Below are 17,617 nucleotides of genomic sequence, written 5' to 3'. Positions count from 1 at the left end.
CACGTAAACGCGTAAATGCGTAGACAGGAGGAAGGAAACGTCAGGGTAACGCGATTTCCCACAGGTAGAGGCAGCTCCACGCCTCTAAGCAGGCGTGTCGCGTGGAAAGCCAAGAGATTCTCAGTCCGCGACCTTGTCAACGGCGACTCTTTGCTTCGGATCCAACTTCAAACATGTACTCCAGGTATTTCCGTTCGGAAAAAAGTAACGTAAGAGAGGGGAGTTAATAGCTAAAACCCGTATATAGAGGATCAACTCGATGTCTTTCGTGCAGATCGCCTTAGATTTCGTGGATCGACTCACGCTTTATCTCGGCTCGACTTTAAATTCGGACCTTTCCACTCTTCTTGTCGCAAAATGAAGTCTTTTCTACTTGTAAGTCGATTTATTTATTCTTTCGTTCTTTTTTTTTTATTGGACGCCTGTCCTCGAAATTTTTTAAAAATATTTTATCGATACTTTCAAACATCAACGAACCATTTTAAGCAAATATTTGATCAAATTTTGAGCAGGTTTTTTATTGATTTTTTTTTAACTTTTCGATTCTATATTGCGATTTGATACTGGTTTCAATAGAACTCAATTGAAAAATTCAGTGAATCGTTAAGAAAGATTGTACGATATGTTAATGAAACTAACTCTATCGAAGGTGATTCGATTTGTGAATCGTCGTATTCCTTCTCGAGTTGACGGCTCTGTAAAGACGAAGCGTCGTGCCGATGTAAATGAAGACTTTTAACGATTCAGTTGACGTTTGAAAGAATAATGCTCGTTGCAGAGGAGAACAAAACGTGCTAATTATGTTCAATTTTTCGCGATTTATTCGAAACAAAATTGACTAGATGGAAAATTTACGCATTTCGATCTATTGCATGTACTATGTTCGTAAAACTTGTAAATGGCCAATAAAATGTGACCATCGATCAATCTATTAATTTTCGATTAAGAGCTATGATATTGCTCCGTTCGTTAAATTAAAATTCTCCAAGATTTTCTCGTTTTCTGTGATATTTTAAATCGTACGTGCACAAATATCTTAGGATTATGAAAGGAAGATATTAATACGATATGGTTACGTCTTAAATTACATTGATAAAATTATCTTTAAAGTCTATATAACGTATGTAAAATGTGACAGTAATAAAACAAGAAAAAATATATTTATATAAATAATATACAGGATATTTAAGAAGGTTGACATCAAACTTATATCACGTATTACTGAGGTCAAATAGATAAAAAAAATTCAAATAAATTCATGTCCAAAAATGCTTTATCGAAAAGATATATGTTATAGTATCAGTTTGGTTCCAACCTTTTTGAACACCCTGTACTATAGACAATATTCACTTTTTTAGATAATAAATCTTCTTTTCTTCATTTATCTCTAATATTTGTCATAACGAACTAATATTTGTCGAAAGTTTATGATAAGTTGTTCAAAGATAAATATTTATTGAAAATAGAGTATTTATTGAACGATTGTAAGACTTTCTATCGGTTTTGATCTCTTCTCTTTGGTATTTATATGTGTCGATTAGAAAGAAAAAAGAAAAAAATGGAGATTTTCAGAATTCGTCTTCGCTTTGATTAACTTCTTTTCGAATTTACTTTCCGATTTATTCGCGTGCTAATAATCATTATCGTTTCTCCTTCTTTATAGCGTACCGTACCGTTGAAAATTATGTATATCTGCGTTGGTTCTTGACTGATAGTACATACATACATAATGAGCATGATAATCATATTTAATTTTTTGCTTGTCAAAAGAGATACTTATATATACGTGTGGTAGTATGCAATAATGATTACCTGTGATTCACGGTAGACGATCTGACTGTCTTATGATATTCTAGAATATTATTACTCGTCCTCGCTTTTGCAGGTAACGTATCTCGTTGGTTTGGTCGCGCTATGCAGTAGTGCTATAGAACTGACAAACTCAAAATTATCGACAAAACTTTTACCCGTAAATGACGCGAGTGGTACGAAGGACTTGGACACAGCAGCCAGTGATCGGAGTAAGCAACACATATTCCACTTCATCCATGTTCCATCTGATACATCACGTTCTCTCATTTTAATTGTTTTTATCGTATTCGTGCACGTATCATTATACTTTTGAGTATATTGGAAACAAAATTCTCGTTTATTATTCGCACTTTATTTTCACATTACTTTTTTGCAAGTTTCGAATTACATTAGAAAAATCGGTAATACAAGTAAATTGATTTTATAGTTCGATTATGCAAATGTTTATAAAAGAAATAAATAGGTGCACCGGGAATCCTTTGAAATAGTTTGACTCATTCACGATGATTTAATTCTAAGATTAGACAAATGAGCGAACTGGAAGCATGGTAGATTTATGCATAATACTATAAGAAGTCCTTCAACAGATACGTTACATTAGCATCCAATTACATGTACCACCTTTTTTCTTTTACGATAATAACCGTTCGACGTTTCAGAGCGTGAGAATGTTAGCGACACAGATAGTTAATATCCGCTTTAAACACATTTCTATGTATGTATATATTTCAACAATAGTACAAGTTTATTTTACTCGTCCAAGTTCACACGACTGTCTGTGATTGAACGTCCTTAACCCCTTGTCTAATAATATCGTGTGAAACTAGTGATATGTTTTTACGTATTTACTAGATATAAGAATATATGGCAGACATAAGCCAAACATAAGAGTTAGACTTGTGATTTAAATGCCTTTGCATTGAACACTGTCTCTTGCATTCATTGTTAGTACTTGATTGCATTCGCACGTGTAAACTATATTTTTTCTTTATTTGTAATAATTAATATCACTCTTTCTGGAAATATTTTTAAAAAATTCTTATACGTAATGTTTTCAAAAAGAAAAATTAATACCAACGATTGTTTATATACGGTTAATAATATATTTAACGATGACAGTGAATATAATTATAAACTATATCCAGCAAGGAAACATCTTAAACAATCAATCATTGACGATAATAGCGAAGAAGAAGATATGTGTCATCAATCAGAACAATGGATTTGGGAAAAGACAAATAATAATCCGAAAATGTGCAAATATAGACAGATCCGTGGAATAAAAGAACAGTTAGATAAAAATTGTAGTAAGTTAGATATTTTTTCTACAATATTTCATAATATACTTTGGGAAGCCATTATCAGGAAAACGAATCGTTGCGCAGATCAAGTTATAAGCGACGAAAATAGATAAAGAAAAATCGACATTGAAATTTGGATTCCTTCACGATGTAATAATTTTACGAGATTATTTTCGGTCTTGTTTTCGGTCGATGCGATTTTCTCGTCGACTATGGCACACGAATGAAATCATAAGGCAAGGGGTTAAAGTAATATCAAAGATTAAAATAATCGCATGTGATGTATCGAGAAAGAGACTTCGTACGAGATACCTTTAACTCTTTTATATATTTCACGAATTAAGTGTCTACTATGACATCCAGGTGGCTTAAATGCCTACCTTTAGCATGATACTTTGATTGCAGCATTTTTAATCGGTAAAGAGTACGGTCAACCAGGCTACGGAGGATACGGAGGGTACGGAGGTTATCCCGGAGGATCAATATACGGACCAGGATATCGTGGTACGAATTTAACACCAGGATATAGGGGTTATCCGATCGGTAGTCTTGGGGGTGTTCTTGGAGGTGGACATACTGGGTGAGGATAAATTCGTTAAAAAATTGTCTGTACTCTATCCTATGTGTTTACGTGGAGATTAGTTTCTAATTAATCGATACAACAGAATCAGAGAATTTGTTCTTTTCTAGATATGGGTATTACGGTAACAATGGATATAATCCTTATTATAACTATGGTGGTCCCGGTGGATACAATGGATATGGAAACATTGGTGGATACGGAACCTTAGGAATTGGAGGTTACGATGATCCTTACCTCGGATATGGTAGTTATAGTGGTTATGGCCGTTACGGTGGTCAAGGGCTCGATGGATATGGAAATTACGGTTCAGGTGGTTACGGTGGATCTTATGGTTCTGCGTATGGGATTAAAAACAATTATGATCCTTATGGCTACCGTAGTAGTAGTAGTAGTAGTTATGGTAGTTATGCTGGCTATCCCTCTGGATATCGGGGCTATTCCTAAAAGTTCATAAATTTAATATATATGTATAAATACTAATACGTAAAATTGACAGTTACTTTTTTTATATACTTTATAACAATGTAATATCAAAATACCAAAAGCGTTTATTTCTCAAACTAGACGATGTTGTTTCGTATATTTGAATAATACATAACATACATAATGAATACACGTAGTAAATATTAACATGACATTTGAATGTGAAAATTTAGTGAAAAAAATATAAGTATTACCGACGAGAACATAGTAATTAATTCATTATATCAAATGTAATATATTCGGAAGTAATAAATTTGTTGGAGCTAATTGCGTGCAATTTTTATAAAAATATCTAAAAGTAAATGGATAAAATTCGTATATAAATATTGTCAAAATATGATACAATTTGTATTAACTATCTCTTAATTGTTCTAATATATTATAAATAATTGTTCACACACACACGTATATATGTGTAGCGATTAATGTTCATTTATCAATATTTGTATCGCACAATATTCATGCGTCTAAAGAAATAGTCAAGCGCATCGATATATAATTAAAATTGTGTATAAGGCATACGGAATAACTTCGTTTTCCTGGGAAATGCGACAAAATAGTACATAGAGGAAAAGTATATATTCAAGCTTAATATTCATTAAGTGGCATTGTTGCCGTATTCAAAATAAAGAGTAATTTAAAAATATCGTCGGTATAATAAAAACATTAATCTACGAACGACTTATATGCTCATCGATGTTCCATGCACGGATAATTATAGTCAGTCGTTTAATGTAATATATACATAGCTCGGTCAGTCGACATGCATTCTTAACGATCATGCACAATAAGTAATGTTTAACTTTCAATATCATCGAATCGACCAATCTATCAGCTGACCTGCAGCTGGCAGAGGGATAGTTCCAATATTCCATATTTAATTCTCATAAGAGCGGATACTTATCTTCCCCGGCAAAAAATATTATTTTTTGTATATTAATATGAATAAGTTAACTAGATTCTTCATACTACTTTCCTGTTTCTGATCTTTCTCTTCTCGGTAAGGGCTCTGACTGGGACATTTAAAAATCCAAGATTGGCTACACTCAAGATATTCTTTAAATTTTCAATATTGCCAAGCTGATCTAATTGTAAGCCAAGAAGTTTTGTTTCTACGTTTTCATCTGGCGTGCCACATGCATTGCATGCGTATGGCACGGGTGTTGCGGAGGGATAAATAAGCTTCATTTTTTGACTATCTGCCTTATTACCGGGACAGTACGGTACAAAAATGACAGGGATGAATCCAAGCTGACCAATGAGAGGAATGGATGTCGTGCTGCTGGTGCTATCATTTTCCTTGTACGACTCAACTAAATAACAAGGACAAGCTTGTGGATTCGGTCCTAGGGGTAATGAAAAGGACTTAACATTGATCGAATGTGGTGGTTGAACTCCCGTTGCGTTTATACCATGATCTATTTGTTCTGCCTCGGACGATGTATTTACCTGTTCTATGACAGCAATAGTTTGCTCTTCAGGAGAATCAATATTTTCTCGGTCTTTGTTTTCTTCATATCTATCGAACTTCGTATGCATTATAAGGCGGCTTCCTTGATGGCCTATTTTATAAGATTGATCTAGTGCATCTTTAATAATGTCTTGGGATGCAAAAGTACGATTGACGGGAAATTTAAATTCTTTTCGGTATTGTTTCTGACGATGAACAGAGAATTGTTCAAAGTCTTCTTTCGGTTCTTCTGCTCGTCTAATGTCATCTATTACCTCATATTGATTATTTTGCTTATGTTCAATTTTCGAACCGTATGCCTTAATATTCTTATCAGTAATTTCATCTTTTTCCAGATTGTCCGTATGATTTTTTGAGAATGTGTATTTTAGATGACCTGACGTTTTCAATGTATCATGCATCAATGAATTAATTTCTTTCGCATTGTGGTTAATATTTACTTCATCAATTTGTTCATATCCTTGCGTCTTAAATCTATTGCGATCAAAATCAACGACTTCGCTTACTTTGATAGGATATGAAACCTCTGACAATTTATCGTTACTTATCGTACTAGCAAAATTAGAATTCGACTTTATAAGTGATCTTAAATTAATTTGTTCTGGAAAACCTGTTTTTATCGATGAACTATTATTTATCCGTGTATAAGATTTGAGCTGTACAATTTTCACAGGACCACGAGATCGCGATTGCGCGGAATGAATTACACCTGAGTAATATTCTGGATCACCAGGCCATGGTCCGTCAGGTCCTGGAGATCCGGTTGGCCATGGACCATCTGGGCCTGGTTCACCATCACCACCGACGTCTCCGATAGATCCTTCTGGTTCAACAAGGTCCTCAGGACCATTGAGATAAGAAGGATATCCAATATGAATTGGGTAATCTATAAAAATATATAAAAACCATTACAAGTAAAAACATGGTAAGAAAATCCATAAGATTTTACAATTTACAAAAAAAAATACATCTACACGAGTCTAATTTGTATTCAATTTTAAATATAAAGTTTTATTATACCATAACATTAACTGTGATCTATATTACTGATATATAAATCTTAGCGAATTTTTTAAGTCGTAAAATAATAAATAATATCAAACTGCTATTACAAAAAAAAAATAATACATACTTGATTTTCTAAGAAGCATGCCATCCAGCTTCTCGGGGAATCCAAATAAACCTGGTCTTCCGCTTGTTCTCGGAATGCTAGGATAAGTTGACGGATATCTAAGAGATCCATTATAGCTTGAATGTGATGTATAAGATGGATAGCGTGGTATATTAGGTCTATTAGATCTTTCTGGCATGTCAGGATATTCAGCATGTTGTATTCCTCCTGATCCTCCACGATGATCAGAATGGCCTACTCTACTCGAAGAAGTTTTTGTTCTGCCATGTTCAAAAGGTCTTAGTTTATCAGGGGAGATAGAAGCTCCAGGTGTGATGGGATATTCAGAATACGATTTTGTTCCTGAGGTGTCATGGTATCCAGAAGTATCTTGTCTATTTGAAGTATAAGATGTATCATGATATTCAGGAGACGGATGTGTTTCTGATGTATCACTATATCCAGGAATGTCTTGTCTACTCGAAGTATCATAAGTTTCCGGAGTCTCAGAATATGGCTGCGTTTCTGATGTGCCACGATGTCCAGATGTATCTGAAGTATCAGAAGTATCTGCTATAACGTATTGACTAGGACGTCTTGGTCTACCTGGAAATCTATAAGTTCCAGCCGGTCTAACGTATGGCAAATGCGCTTCGGTTCTTGAATTATCAGAGTTTACACGATACGATGGTGTTCTCGGTGTATCCAAATGTGCTGGAGGTGATGTTCTTGTTGGTGTTTCTTCAATAGGAGGAGTCGATGCTATGCCAAAGTATTCAGAACGTGATGATTTTTCTGGTGTACCCAAATGTGCTGGAGGTGGCGTTCTTGCTGGTGTTTCTGCAATAGGAGGAGTCGACGCTATGCCAAGGTATCCAGGACGCAATGATGTTTTTGGTGTACCCAAATGTGCTGGAGATGGTGTTCTTGCCGGTGCTTCTCCAACAGCAGGAATTAGCGATATGCCAAGATATCCAGGATACAATGATGTTTTCGGTGTACCCAAATGTGCAGGAGATGGCATTCTTGCTGTAGTTTCAGCTATAACAGGACTCGATGGTATGCCAGACTGTTCTGGCTGTGAAAATGTTTCCGATGCACTCGATTGTGTAGAAGATAGTGATCTCTCTGGGGTTTTTGCAATATCATGAATGCAATACGGTGGTATGCGAGAATGTTCAGTTACTTTTGATGTGCCAATATATTCTGGAGTGCCTGGTGTATCGGAAGAAGGCGTATCTGACATTGTTTCTGATGTGTAAGTGCCTCTAAGATTGGCTTCTCTATCTGAGGTACTATATGCTTCTTTTACGGCAAGCTCTATAGGATGATGTGGTTCTCCTGTAGAATTAAAAGTCTCTGCGATGTTAGCATCCTCAGAATACGCTTGTATTCTTGATATGTCAGATTGTTTAATATATGGGGTACGTGGAGTACTTGGAGTAACAATAATCTCTGGTATGACAAATTGTTCAGAACTTATAGATTTACTTGGAGAACTAGGAATCCCTGCTGTGCCAGAGTATTGAAAATGCGGTTGTGTTTTTGATGGGTCAGGGTATACAGGATACTCTGGCGTTATTACTGCATCCAAATGTGCAAGAGGTGACAGTTTTTCTGAGGTTTCTGAGGTGTCAACGTGTACAGGATACGATGGTGTTTCTGGTGTATTCGAATATCCAAGATGTGGTGTTCTTGTTGTAATTTCTGCGGTAACAGAAGTCGATGGTATGCCAGACTGTCCAGGCTGCAAATGTTTCTGATGCACCGACTGTGCAGAAGATGGTAGTCTCTCTGGAGTTTCTGCAATATCATTAATGCAATATGGTGGTATGCGAGAGTGTTCATCATATGATATTTCTTTTGATTTGTCAATGTATTCAGAAAAGTTTAATTTACGTGACGTATGAGAAGTATTTCGTATGGCAAACTGTGCAGGAGGATCTATTGTAGACGAAGAAAGAGAAGTATCTGGTACTGTTTCCGATGTATTGATGTTTTTAAGATCAGCTTTTGTATCTACTTTATAAATTTCAATCTTTATAGGACGATAGAGCCCTGTAGGACTAGAAGTCTTTTCTCTAACAGGTTTTTTAGATAATTTAGTAATTTTTAAGCTACTTGGAAAATTAAAAGACCCTGCTGTGTTAGATAATAATGATGTTTCTTGTGTGTTCGAATGTGTATCAGATAGTGTTCTTGTTAGTTGTTCTGTAATTTGTGGAGTTGATGGTTTGTCAGCATTTGCCGAACGCATTGATGTTTCTGGTATACTTGAAGATGTAGAAGATGATAATTTTTTTCTCTGAGTTCCTGTAATACTATGAATGCAATATGGTAGAGTGGCAGAGTGTCCAGGAAGTTGTGTTATTTCTGATGTGTTATGTTGTCCTGTAATGTTTGACTGTTCAGAGTTGCCTAGTCTTCTTGGTTTGTTAGGTATTTCAGGATGGAATAGTGTTCTTATTGGGCGAGAAAATTTAGGAATGTTAAGAACTAGTCGTGACTTTGCAATGGAAAGTATTCTAGAAGATAATGCTAATCGTGAATTTATTGATGTGTTTGATATGTCAGGGGTTAAAGGACGCGGTGATCTTTTATCTCCGCGACTGTTTGATCCATCTGAAGTACTCGAAACTCCAGTCTGTTCAAGAATATTTTGACTACTAGAAATCTCTGGTGTATTCGTCATAGGAATAGATGGCATACCATGTTCTGCGATAATGCCAGAAGTCCATTGTATGCCAGAATATGTAGGCTGCGAGTGGTTTCCAGAAAGCGACAGTATTTCAGGGAAATTATAGCGTCTCTTAAGTGCTTTTTTTCCTTTATTGAGCTCAAGACTGGTTGGTCTCTTTTGTTTTGTATTGATTATAGATTGAAATGGATTAGACATTGTTTGAGTACTTTTATCGCATTTTTTAGGAATTTTAGAATAGGATGATGTTTGAGAAAATGCAACTGTGTGTGGCCACTTACGTTTTTGAGAGTCTTCAGAAATATCTGGCTGTGTAAAAGTGCTTGGATGTGTAGAAGTGCTTGGGCACGCAAAAGTGTCTATCTGTCTAAGAGTATCTGGTCTTTCTGATATGTCAGGGATTTCAGGAAGAAATGGTATTTTTATTGTTCCAGGAAATTCAGAAATATCAGAAGTTCCTGTTGTTATAGCAACGCCAAGAATTTCAGAAGATGATGATGGTTGTGAGATTGCTGGTGTTACTATAACATTGTCTGTGGTGTTATGGTACGAAGAAGACGATGATAGATTTAATGAGTCTGCGGTAGTTGTTCTCGAGAAAGAGTAAATTATGTTTGGTATGTCAGGAGTTACAGGATTCAGTGGAGTTGTTAATTCGCGATAGTCTAATTCATTTGTAATGTACGAAGGTTGAATATGTTCAGAAATGTTGGGTATATTTTGAGGGTTTGGTATACCTTGAGTACTAAAAGCTCCTGCTGCACCCAAATATGCAGAAGTCGCTGGTATGTCAGGATGAAACGTTATTCTTGTGGATATAGGATGCGATGATGTGTCTGGTGTATCTGAATACGCAGGAGATGGTAGTGCTTCTATTCCAGAATTACTTCCTTCGTTTGAGTTATCCGAAGTTTCTGATATGTCAGGGCTCGAAGGTGGTGTATCTTCAGAACGTGCAGGAGTATCTTCTCTATCTGTATTGTTTAAAGTTCTTGTGTTCAAATATAAAGGTTGCGGTAGTGTTCTTGGCGTTTCTGGTGTTCCGGGACTTCCAGGAGTCTCTGGTGTATCAGGATTTATGAATGGTATTCCGGATGAATTTGGAGTACCAAGAGTGTTTTGTTTATCTGGTGTAACAAAAATTCTTGATGTATCAGGGTACGTAAAATGCAATGGTGTTCCTATTATGGCTGGAATATCAGAAGTTCTTGATCTTTCAGGATAGCTCGAATAATACGATGTTCCTGACTTGCTCGGAGTAACAGAAGTTCTAGGAGTTTCTGGTCTACGTAAAATACTGCCTGGTTGCGATGGTTTTTCTGGAATAACAAGAATACTAGACGTGCCAGGATATGAATGTTGGAATGGTTTTCCTGGGGTGACAGATGTTCCAGATGTGCTAGGATATTCCGAATAATATTGTTTTTCTGGTGTGCTCGTAGTACTAGAAATCCTTACTCTTGCAGGTTTTCTAGGGAATCCAGGATGTGATGGGGTACTTGGAATGTCAGGAGTTTTTGGTCTTCCTGGAATGTTTGAGGACTCAGGAGTCTTTGGTGTGCCCGGCTTTTCAAAGCGTTCGATATATGATGCATGTGTTTCTTGTTTTCTCGGTGTTCCTGGTCTTCCTGGAAGATTAGGAGTTCTTGATGAGGTTGGAATATCAGGAGGTTCTGATCTTCTTGGAATTGTAGGAGTTTCTGATTTTTTGAGGTGTCCAGATCGAGATGGTGTTTCCGGTGTGCCAGGAGCGGCAGGATATTTAGCTATCCCAGGAATTCCTGGGGTCCCAAGTGCTACAGATTCAAAATAAAGATTATGAATTATACTTATACTTATATTCGGATAGTGCTTGTTTTACATTTTCTTACTTTCTGGTTCTGATGGTGGTATCACAGTAGGATTAGTATTCGTCCCTTCAAATTGTGCACATATGGGTGGAAAATGTAACTTATCCCAAGCTGTTAGAATGCCGTGATGATCATGACGCTCGTTATTATCATTCTCTTGAGATTGACTATTCTCATGATGTTCATGTTCGTGAAAAAATAGTTCGACGTTTTGCCCTGGCTGGACTACTCTGTATCCCCATCCATCACTTACGTAAAATGTTGTTTTTAATTTTCCAAAAGGATCTACATAGCCATAACATCCATATGTAATGTCGTCTGGCCCATGTACTTCGTGATGAAATTGTCCATTAGGATTCACTTCATAACCGTAGTTATACGCATCTGGAAAAAAGTGTTTCTAACTTAAATTTTTTTCAACGAATTGACGTTATTGTTATATTATCATTATTGTAATAATTTTATTTTTAAATGTTTTTACTTACTCGAATAAAAATTTTGATTTAAATATTGAGCCTTGTGTTCATCGCTAATGTCTAAAATTAATTCCGTGCCTTTTCTGTTTTCTTCCAATTGTGTAAACTGCGACACTACAGTGGTAATAACCTTTGGAAAAGATATTTCTATATTTAATTTTTATCATTAATATCTAGTGTTTTCGTATTTTACTCCAACTAATATTAATGCTGATATTAGCTTTCGATCCTCAATATATTACCGAAAGGGATAGGAAAATTTACAAGATGCTCATTTTGTATTACCACTTGATGTTTTATTTCGAAACGATAGAGCTTTTATCGTGACGTGCGATCTCGTACAGGACAGAACTTCAATGAAGGGAAAGCGAATTTGTTAAAAAAGTCTTTGGGTTCCTATACGTCCAACTTATGAGTATACGTACTTATACGCGAGCATCCTTCATTTTTCAGACTCATTCGTTTCGTTTAATGTCAGTTCCTTCGGCGTTACAACACTTAGCGAGCAGTGAGAGTAACGCCGATACTTCACGTAACACTTTCCACAAGGTTTCGATCTTTCTTTCCGCGATGCAAATGTAAGATTTCGTTTTGTGGATGATACAAAGCGACGTTCGGTTAGACAAAGTTACACGAAGATATATTTCTACTCGGAGGAGATCAATTTTAATATCCATTTATAGAGCGATATTATAGGTCATTGAAATTGACACGTGTCCGCCTCGTTGAATAGTATAGCTCGAGATCGTTTTTCGAGAGGCTGATGATCTCAGCGATTCTGTTGTTCCACCTACGAAAAGGGAAAGTAAGATCCCCTTGAGGATACGAAGATCTTCATTGGGCCATACGCGTAAAACCAGAAATTGATAATGTGGGAGGACGATGTTCGACACGTCCGACAAGATGAGATAATGTTTAGAATTTAATTGCGCTCGATATCAAGGACGATCGTTTTCTTCGATTAGAAGTTTTTTATTCCATTACGAAGATCACTTGTATGCCATTTAAGAAGAGTGTCATCCTATCGAGAAGTCGATGATCGCTAGATTATACGCTTGTCCAAGAAAGAGAATAAAAAAAAAAAAACAGGCGGACTTTACGTCGCGTGCTACTCCACGTGACTACTTTCGACGTAGTTATTAATAACGATAATATAATTATATTACGCGAACCGTATAAGAGCATTGGAAAGGTACAAACAAGAGAGAAAAATATCGATAAATCCTACAACGTTTCGTAATCTTCGATTGTAGTAATGAAGCAGAATGCGTTTAGGTATGCATATCGATCAAATTAGTTTCCATGCTTTTTTACGGAAGTTGATCTTTCGTTGGCCTCAAACCGGATCTTTCTTCTCTCTCTCTCTCTCTCTCTCTCTCTCTCTCTCTCTCTCTCTCTCTCTCTCTCTCTCTCATTCTTCTCCTTTCATACCATCTTAATTATTCACAAGCAAATCTGCCGGTCAGATCATCAAAGTTGTATCGACTCGTGCATCGGAAAAGACGAATCGACGCATCATTTTCTAGTGAAAGTCTTAAACGAGTTGTGTAACGGAACAACCATCGATATTGCCGACGGCTGTAGAGGCCAAGATCGTTTCTTTCATGATCGTTTGTCTCTTTCCAGCGTCTACTTTCGGGATCTGGCCCTTTGCACGAGACTATCGAGACGTTACTTGCTTCTTTTCGAATTCCGGATGCCATTTTGGAACTTTAGATTATTTCTGTTAATCCTGATAAAGTCACTTTTATAAATCGCGAACGAAGGATAGCGAGAAAATGTAGAAAGAAGAAATCGATATTTGTGCCTTTCCATATGAAATAGTTTTACGTTAACGTTATTCGATATACTTGAGTATACTATACTTTTTATGTCCCTGTATTGATAATGTTCAGTTTTGAAAAAAATCTCTCCTTTAATAAATTTTCTCTCCTTTTAATAAATTTTTTCATTGCGTCGTTAAACAGCGATATTTACTTAAACTTTATATATATAAATATATATATATATATGTATGATAAAATAAATTTACCGAATAATTTATCGAGCGTAATAGAATAAACATCGAAGTAATGTTAATTATGTAGTCAATCACCCACTAAGAATCGATAGAACGTCTGAAAAGTCTATTGTCGCGTTGTTGCGACAGCAAGAAGGTATATTGCAGAAAGAAAGCTGGTTTTGTAGAATGTAGAAAAATTCATTGTCAGACTTCGTTGCGAATTGTGCGAGCGAGAAGTCCGTTAAGTCGTGCTCGTGGTTTCGCGGTTTTCTTTATTAAACAGCGAGAGTAACCAGAAGAATGTCGGCCGTACATTCGATCTTTGTAAAAGTAATTTTTATGCTCGCTAGTCGATGTAACGCGAAAAATAATCGCTCGCACTTTATGAGGTACATGTTAAATAAATTTATTTCAACTTCATGAGGTCCTTTAGTTTATTGCTCATCCACGACTTTACAACCCACGACTCTATTTCATCTGGGACTATTTCGAAATTATTGCATTTATATAAGCGCGATAATAACGGACAATCGACATTGAATTTCTGGCCTTTTACAAGGTAATCCCTAATAGATCCAAGGGATTTACCAATAAAAAATTATATACGAATTGTCATTTGCAAATTGCCATAAATTGGCACTTATACGCCGTTGAAGATGCACGTAACGAGCAACGACAGCTATGGGAGACGCTTTGATGCGGAACAAATTAACTGATAGCGAGCTTCGTATTTAACCGGCCGTATCGTATCGTTAAACGCTGCATTTCTTTCTTTTTCTCTCTTTTTCTATTTATATCTCTCTTTCTCCCTTGGATTTGTAAACAGTACAAATGGATTGCATCGAGAGATAGTCTCTCGGAAGATCTGAGATAAAAAGATCCGACGGTTTGACCGGTAGTCGTCGATCATCGTCGGATTTTCAATGGAAGACGTCTGGTTTAAATGGATATCATTGTAACGCGTTGTAAATACTTTGTTAATAAATACGTTGTAATTACTTTGATAATCAGATGACATCGAATTGAAAAGAATTTTCCTATTTCCTATATCTAAATTTATCCTATTCCACGTAAAAGTTTCTTCTTTCGTCATAAAACTCATCGATATCCATTTAGCTCTGCGAAACTTTTATCATCGACGTTGTTTCACGTGGAACCCGAAAACGATACGTAACGAAACTGGGAAAAAACAGAAAAGAAAAATATAACAGATATCCATGATAACAGATGAATGATTGACTGAAATTCATTCGTTGACTATATCAACAAATTATACGATACAGAAAAATCCAATATTTTTCTTATAAATGGAGCTGTGTTCCTTTTAATCGATTGTTTAGATAAGCGATGAAATATTTGGAAGAATGAGAACGATACGTTTATCTCTCTCGATTTTTAATCTATTCTTCTGACAAAATAGTCAATTCGATTCTTTTTTCTATAATTCGAAACTTTATACGAAATTGCTTACAAAAAAATTGTTACATGCCGATAGAACAAATGTAATCAGAGGGTTAATATCATCTATCGAAATAGAAAAAAATGGAACAGAATTATCCAAGTATTACGAGTTTGAGGAATTGTCGCGATAAAGCGAGAAGATGTTAGTCGACCGATAGTACAAGTTCAAGGTTTAACGAGTGCATGTATTTTCTTCTAGTATATACATATACACCTATAACCGAGACGTTTATGTCTGGCCTTTGTAACACTGCTCCGATACGCGTCGCCGGAGAATCATGAATGAAATGTAGTGCAGCTGTTGCTCCGATGAATGGGGAAGTCAAGATCAATGAAAGGTGACGTTCACTTTCAGGACTAGTCACTTTTACGATCTCTCATTTGCCTTTTAACGAAACACTTGATTTTTATGCATTTTGATCAATTAATATCATTATAAAAAAAAAGATTATATCATGTTGTTTCGAAAGATCGTAAGCTTTGATTTTTTCTTTTAAATTGGAATATCATAATTAAAAGGTCCGCGATTGATGGAATCGAGCTCGCTGCTTCTCTATTACTAGCCGTTCGTCGAATCGATTTTTGCGATTTTCTATTTGCAGTCGAATCGACATGCTCCGTTGATTTCGTAATCCTTTGGAATTTTGTCGCGCGAACCAGCGCACGTACGAGCGCAGATGTAAGCACGTATCATCGCTATATTTGCGTTTGTAGTCTCAACCGTTTGTATATCGCTAAGTACTTATACCGTGCTCGATCGATTATTTTACTTTTACTCTATTTTCAAGAATTCCTCAAGGTCCGTTCCCCCGTTCGGAATTTATAAATTCTCGATGACGATGCTGTCGAAGTTGATTCGAAATTTGAAAAGGAAAAGAAAGAAAAATAACGGTAAAAAAAAAGAGATATCGATCGTTTTGCACTTTTTTGAAAAAAATCAAGAGATAAAAAGAAATAGAAATCGATCGGTGATCACTGAAAGTCGCGCGCACTATCGAAACTGTTGAATCTTAATTTCCACATAAGAAACGAGATTGCACTTGGCCTCGAGTAGTAGTAGGCTCATCCACGTTGAAGTTTTCGTAGACTAAGGGACGTACCAGGGTGAAGAAAGCAAAGATCGCAGGGCTAAGGCACATCTTGGCGAGCATTTTGCCGAGAATCCTACTGAGAATCCTGTAGTGCTGTTGTCTTCTATTATTGGCAAGGCATCCTTCGTCTTCGTTGTCGCGCCGTTACCAAAGGCTCTCTCTCTCAGCCTCGGCCTAAGATGATCTTCGGATTAGTACACAGTGTGTGTGTCAGCCGAACTGAAAGACTGAAGTCGTCGCCAGTCGAAGAAGCCTTTTATACAGGGTGGGGGTCATCTACCAGGCCAACCGACCAACTTGATACCCATCCTCCTTGTATCTCCTCTCTTCTCTCCATTCTTTTGCCACTACCATCGTCTCACCTCACTCCTTAGTGCCTTTTTCGTCTCCTTCGCCTTTTTCATCTTCGCGAGTGGTCTTCCCTCCTCAACGACATTAAAAAGATTCTAACTATGATCTAGAGTAATCTCAGTCCTCTAATTCTGTTGATTTTTCTCTCGTTGTGTCCTTATCCTTTCGATCGTCTTCAAGTCAGTTCAATTTCCCTCTCGCGTGATACATCCCGAGTACCTTTTTTCTTTTTTCTTCTTAAGTGGCATCGAAGCCTAGTTAGTACATCGATTAGCGAATACATAGCGACTCGACGATCTACACGGATAGTAAGAAGAATGTACAGATAGTAAAAAAAAGTACCTTGAAATATTATTCTGTTAGCAAAATCCTTGTTAATTCGTATTACGCGGTGAATGCGCGAAGACGCTACGTGGTATATTTATAAATGCGTTTCGCTGTTGTTTCGTGAGAAACGCAAGATGAATCATCCGATAGAATCTATCGAAATTTGTGACTCGTCCTTCCTCGGTACAAGGCCATTTGAGATTGATTGCTATCGGCTTTCTGCTCCGCTTTTATCCTTTGAACGAGAGCGCATCTTTTTTTAAATTAATGCATTTAGAGAGAGAGAGAGAGAGAGAGAGAGAGAGAGAGAGAGAGAGAGAAAGAGAGAGAGAGGGAGGGAGGGAGGGAGATAGCTACTACCTTCGATCGAAAAAAATGTTGATTGAAAGAGGTCGTCTAGAACGTTGCTATTTTGTAGTATCTCAATTAAGCACTAAACGTTTATAATGATCGATAAAGGTCGATCAACCATCATACCATATATGGTAGTCGAGATATTGAAATACTTGCGTTCGAATCGAACAATCTCTTTTATTTCTACGACCTCGTATCGAAGGTAGATACATACGATTTATTTCCATGAATTATATGGATCTGTAA

The 17,617-nt window shown here is 36.5% G+C and overlaps 2 protein-coding genes across 4 annotated transcripts; one reads left to right on the top strand and one right to left on the bottom strand.

Moving 5' to 3' along the window:
* LOC127068294 (shematrin-like protein 1) lies at window positions 1-4,825 on the top strand. 3 transcript variants are annotated; one of them, XM_051004263.1, is made up of 5 exons: window positions 1-184; window positions 275-375; window positions 1,886-2,021; window positions 3,519-3,693; window positions 3,804-4,825. In XM_051004263.1, the coding sequence occupies exons 1-5, from the start codon at window positions 16-18 to the stop codon at window positions 4,138-4,140; spliced, it is 918 nt and encodes a 305-aa protein (XP_050860220.1). In that variant the 5' UTR covers window positions 1-15; the 3' UTR covers window positions 4,141-4,825. The 3 variants fall into 3 exon arrangements, with proteins under 3 accessions (XP_050860220.1, XP_050860213.1, XP_050860230.1); XM_051004256.1 differs by having other exon boundaries at window positions 248-375; XM_051004273.1 differs by lacking the exons at window positions 1-184; window positions 275-375; window positions 1,886-2,021 and adding an exon at window positions 2,269-3,119.
* LOC127068249 (mucin-6-like) lies at window positions 4,712-16,584 on the bottom strand. Its single transcript, XM_051004181.1, has 5 exons — window positions 16,349-16,584; window positions 11,795-11,915; window positions 11,331-11,693; window positions 6,783-11,255; window positions 4,712-6,536 (listed from the first exon to the last, which is right to left on the bottom strand). The coding sequence occupies exons 1-5, from the start codon at window positions 16,397-16,399 to the stop codon at window positions 5,143-5,145; spliced, it is 6,402 nt and encodes a 2,133-aa protein (XP_050860138.1). The 5' UTR covers window positions 16,400-16,584; the 3' UTR covers window positions 4,712-5,142.
* Window positions 16,585-17,617: the final 1,033 nt, after the last annotated feature.

This window comes from Vespula vulgaris, chromosome 1 (assembly GCF_905475345.1).
Source record: "Vespula vulgaris chromosome 1, iyVesVulg1.1, whole genome shotgun sequence".
Lineage (NCBI taxonomy): Eukaryota > Metazoa > Arthropoda > Insecta > Hymenoptera > Vespidae > Vespula > Vespula vulgaris.
This window is presented reverse-complemented; position numbering and strand designations above follow the sequence as displayed.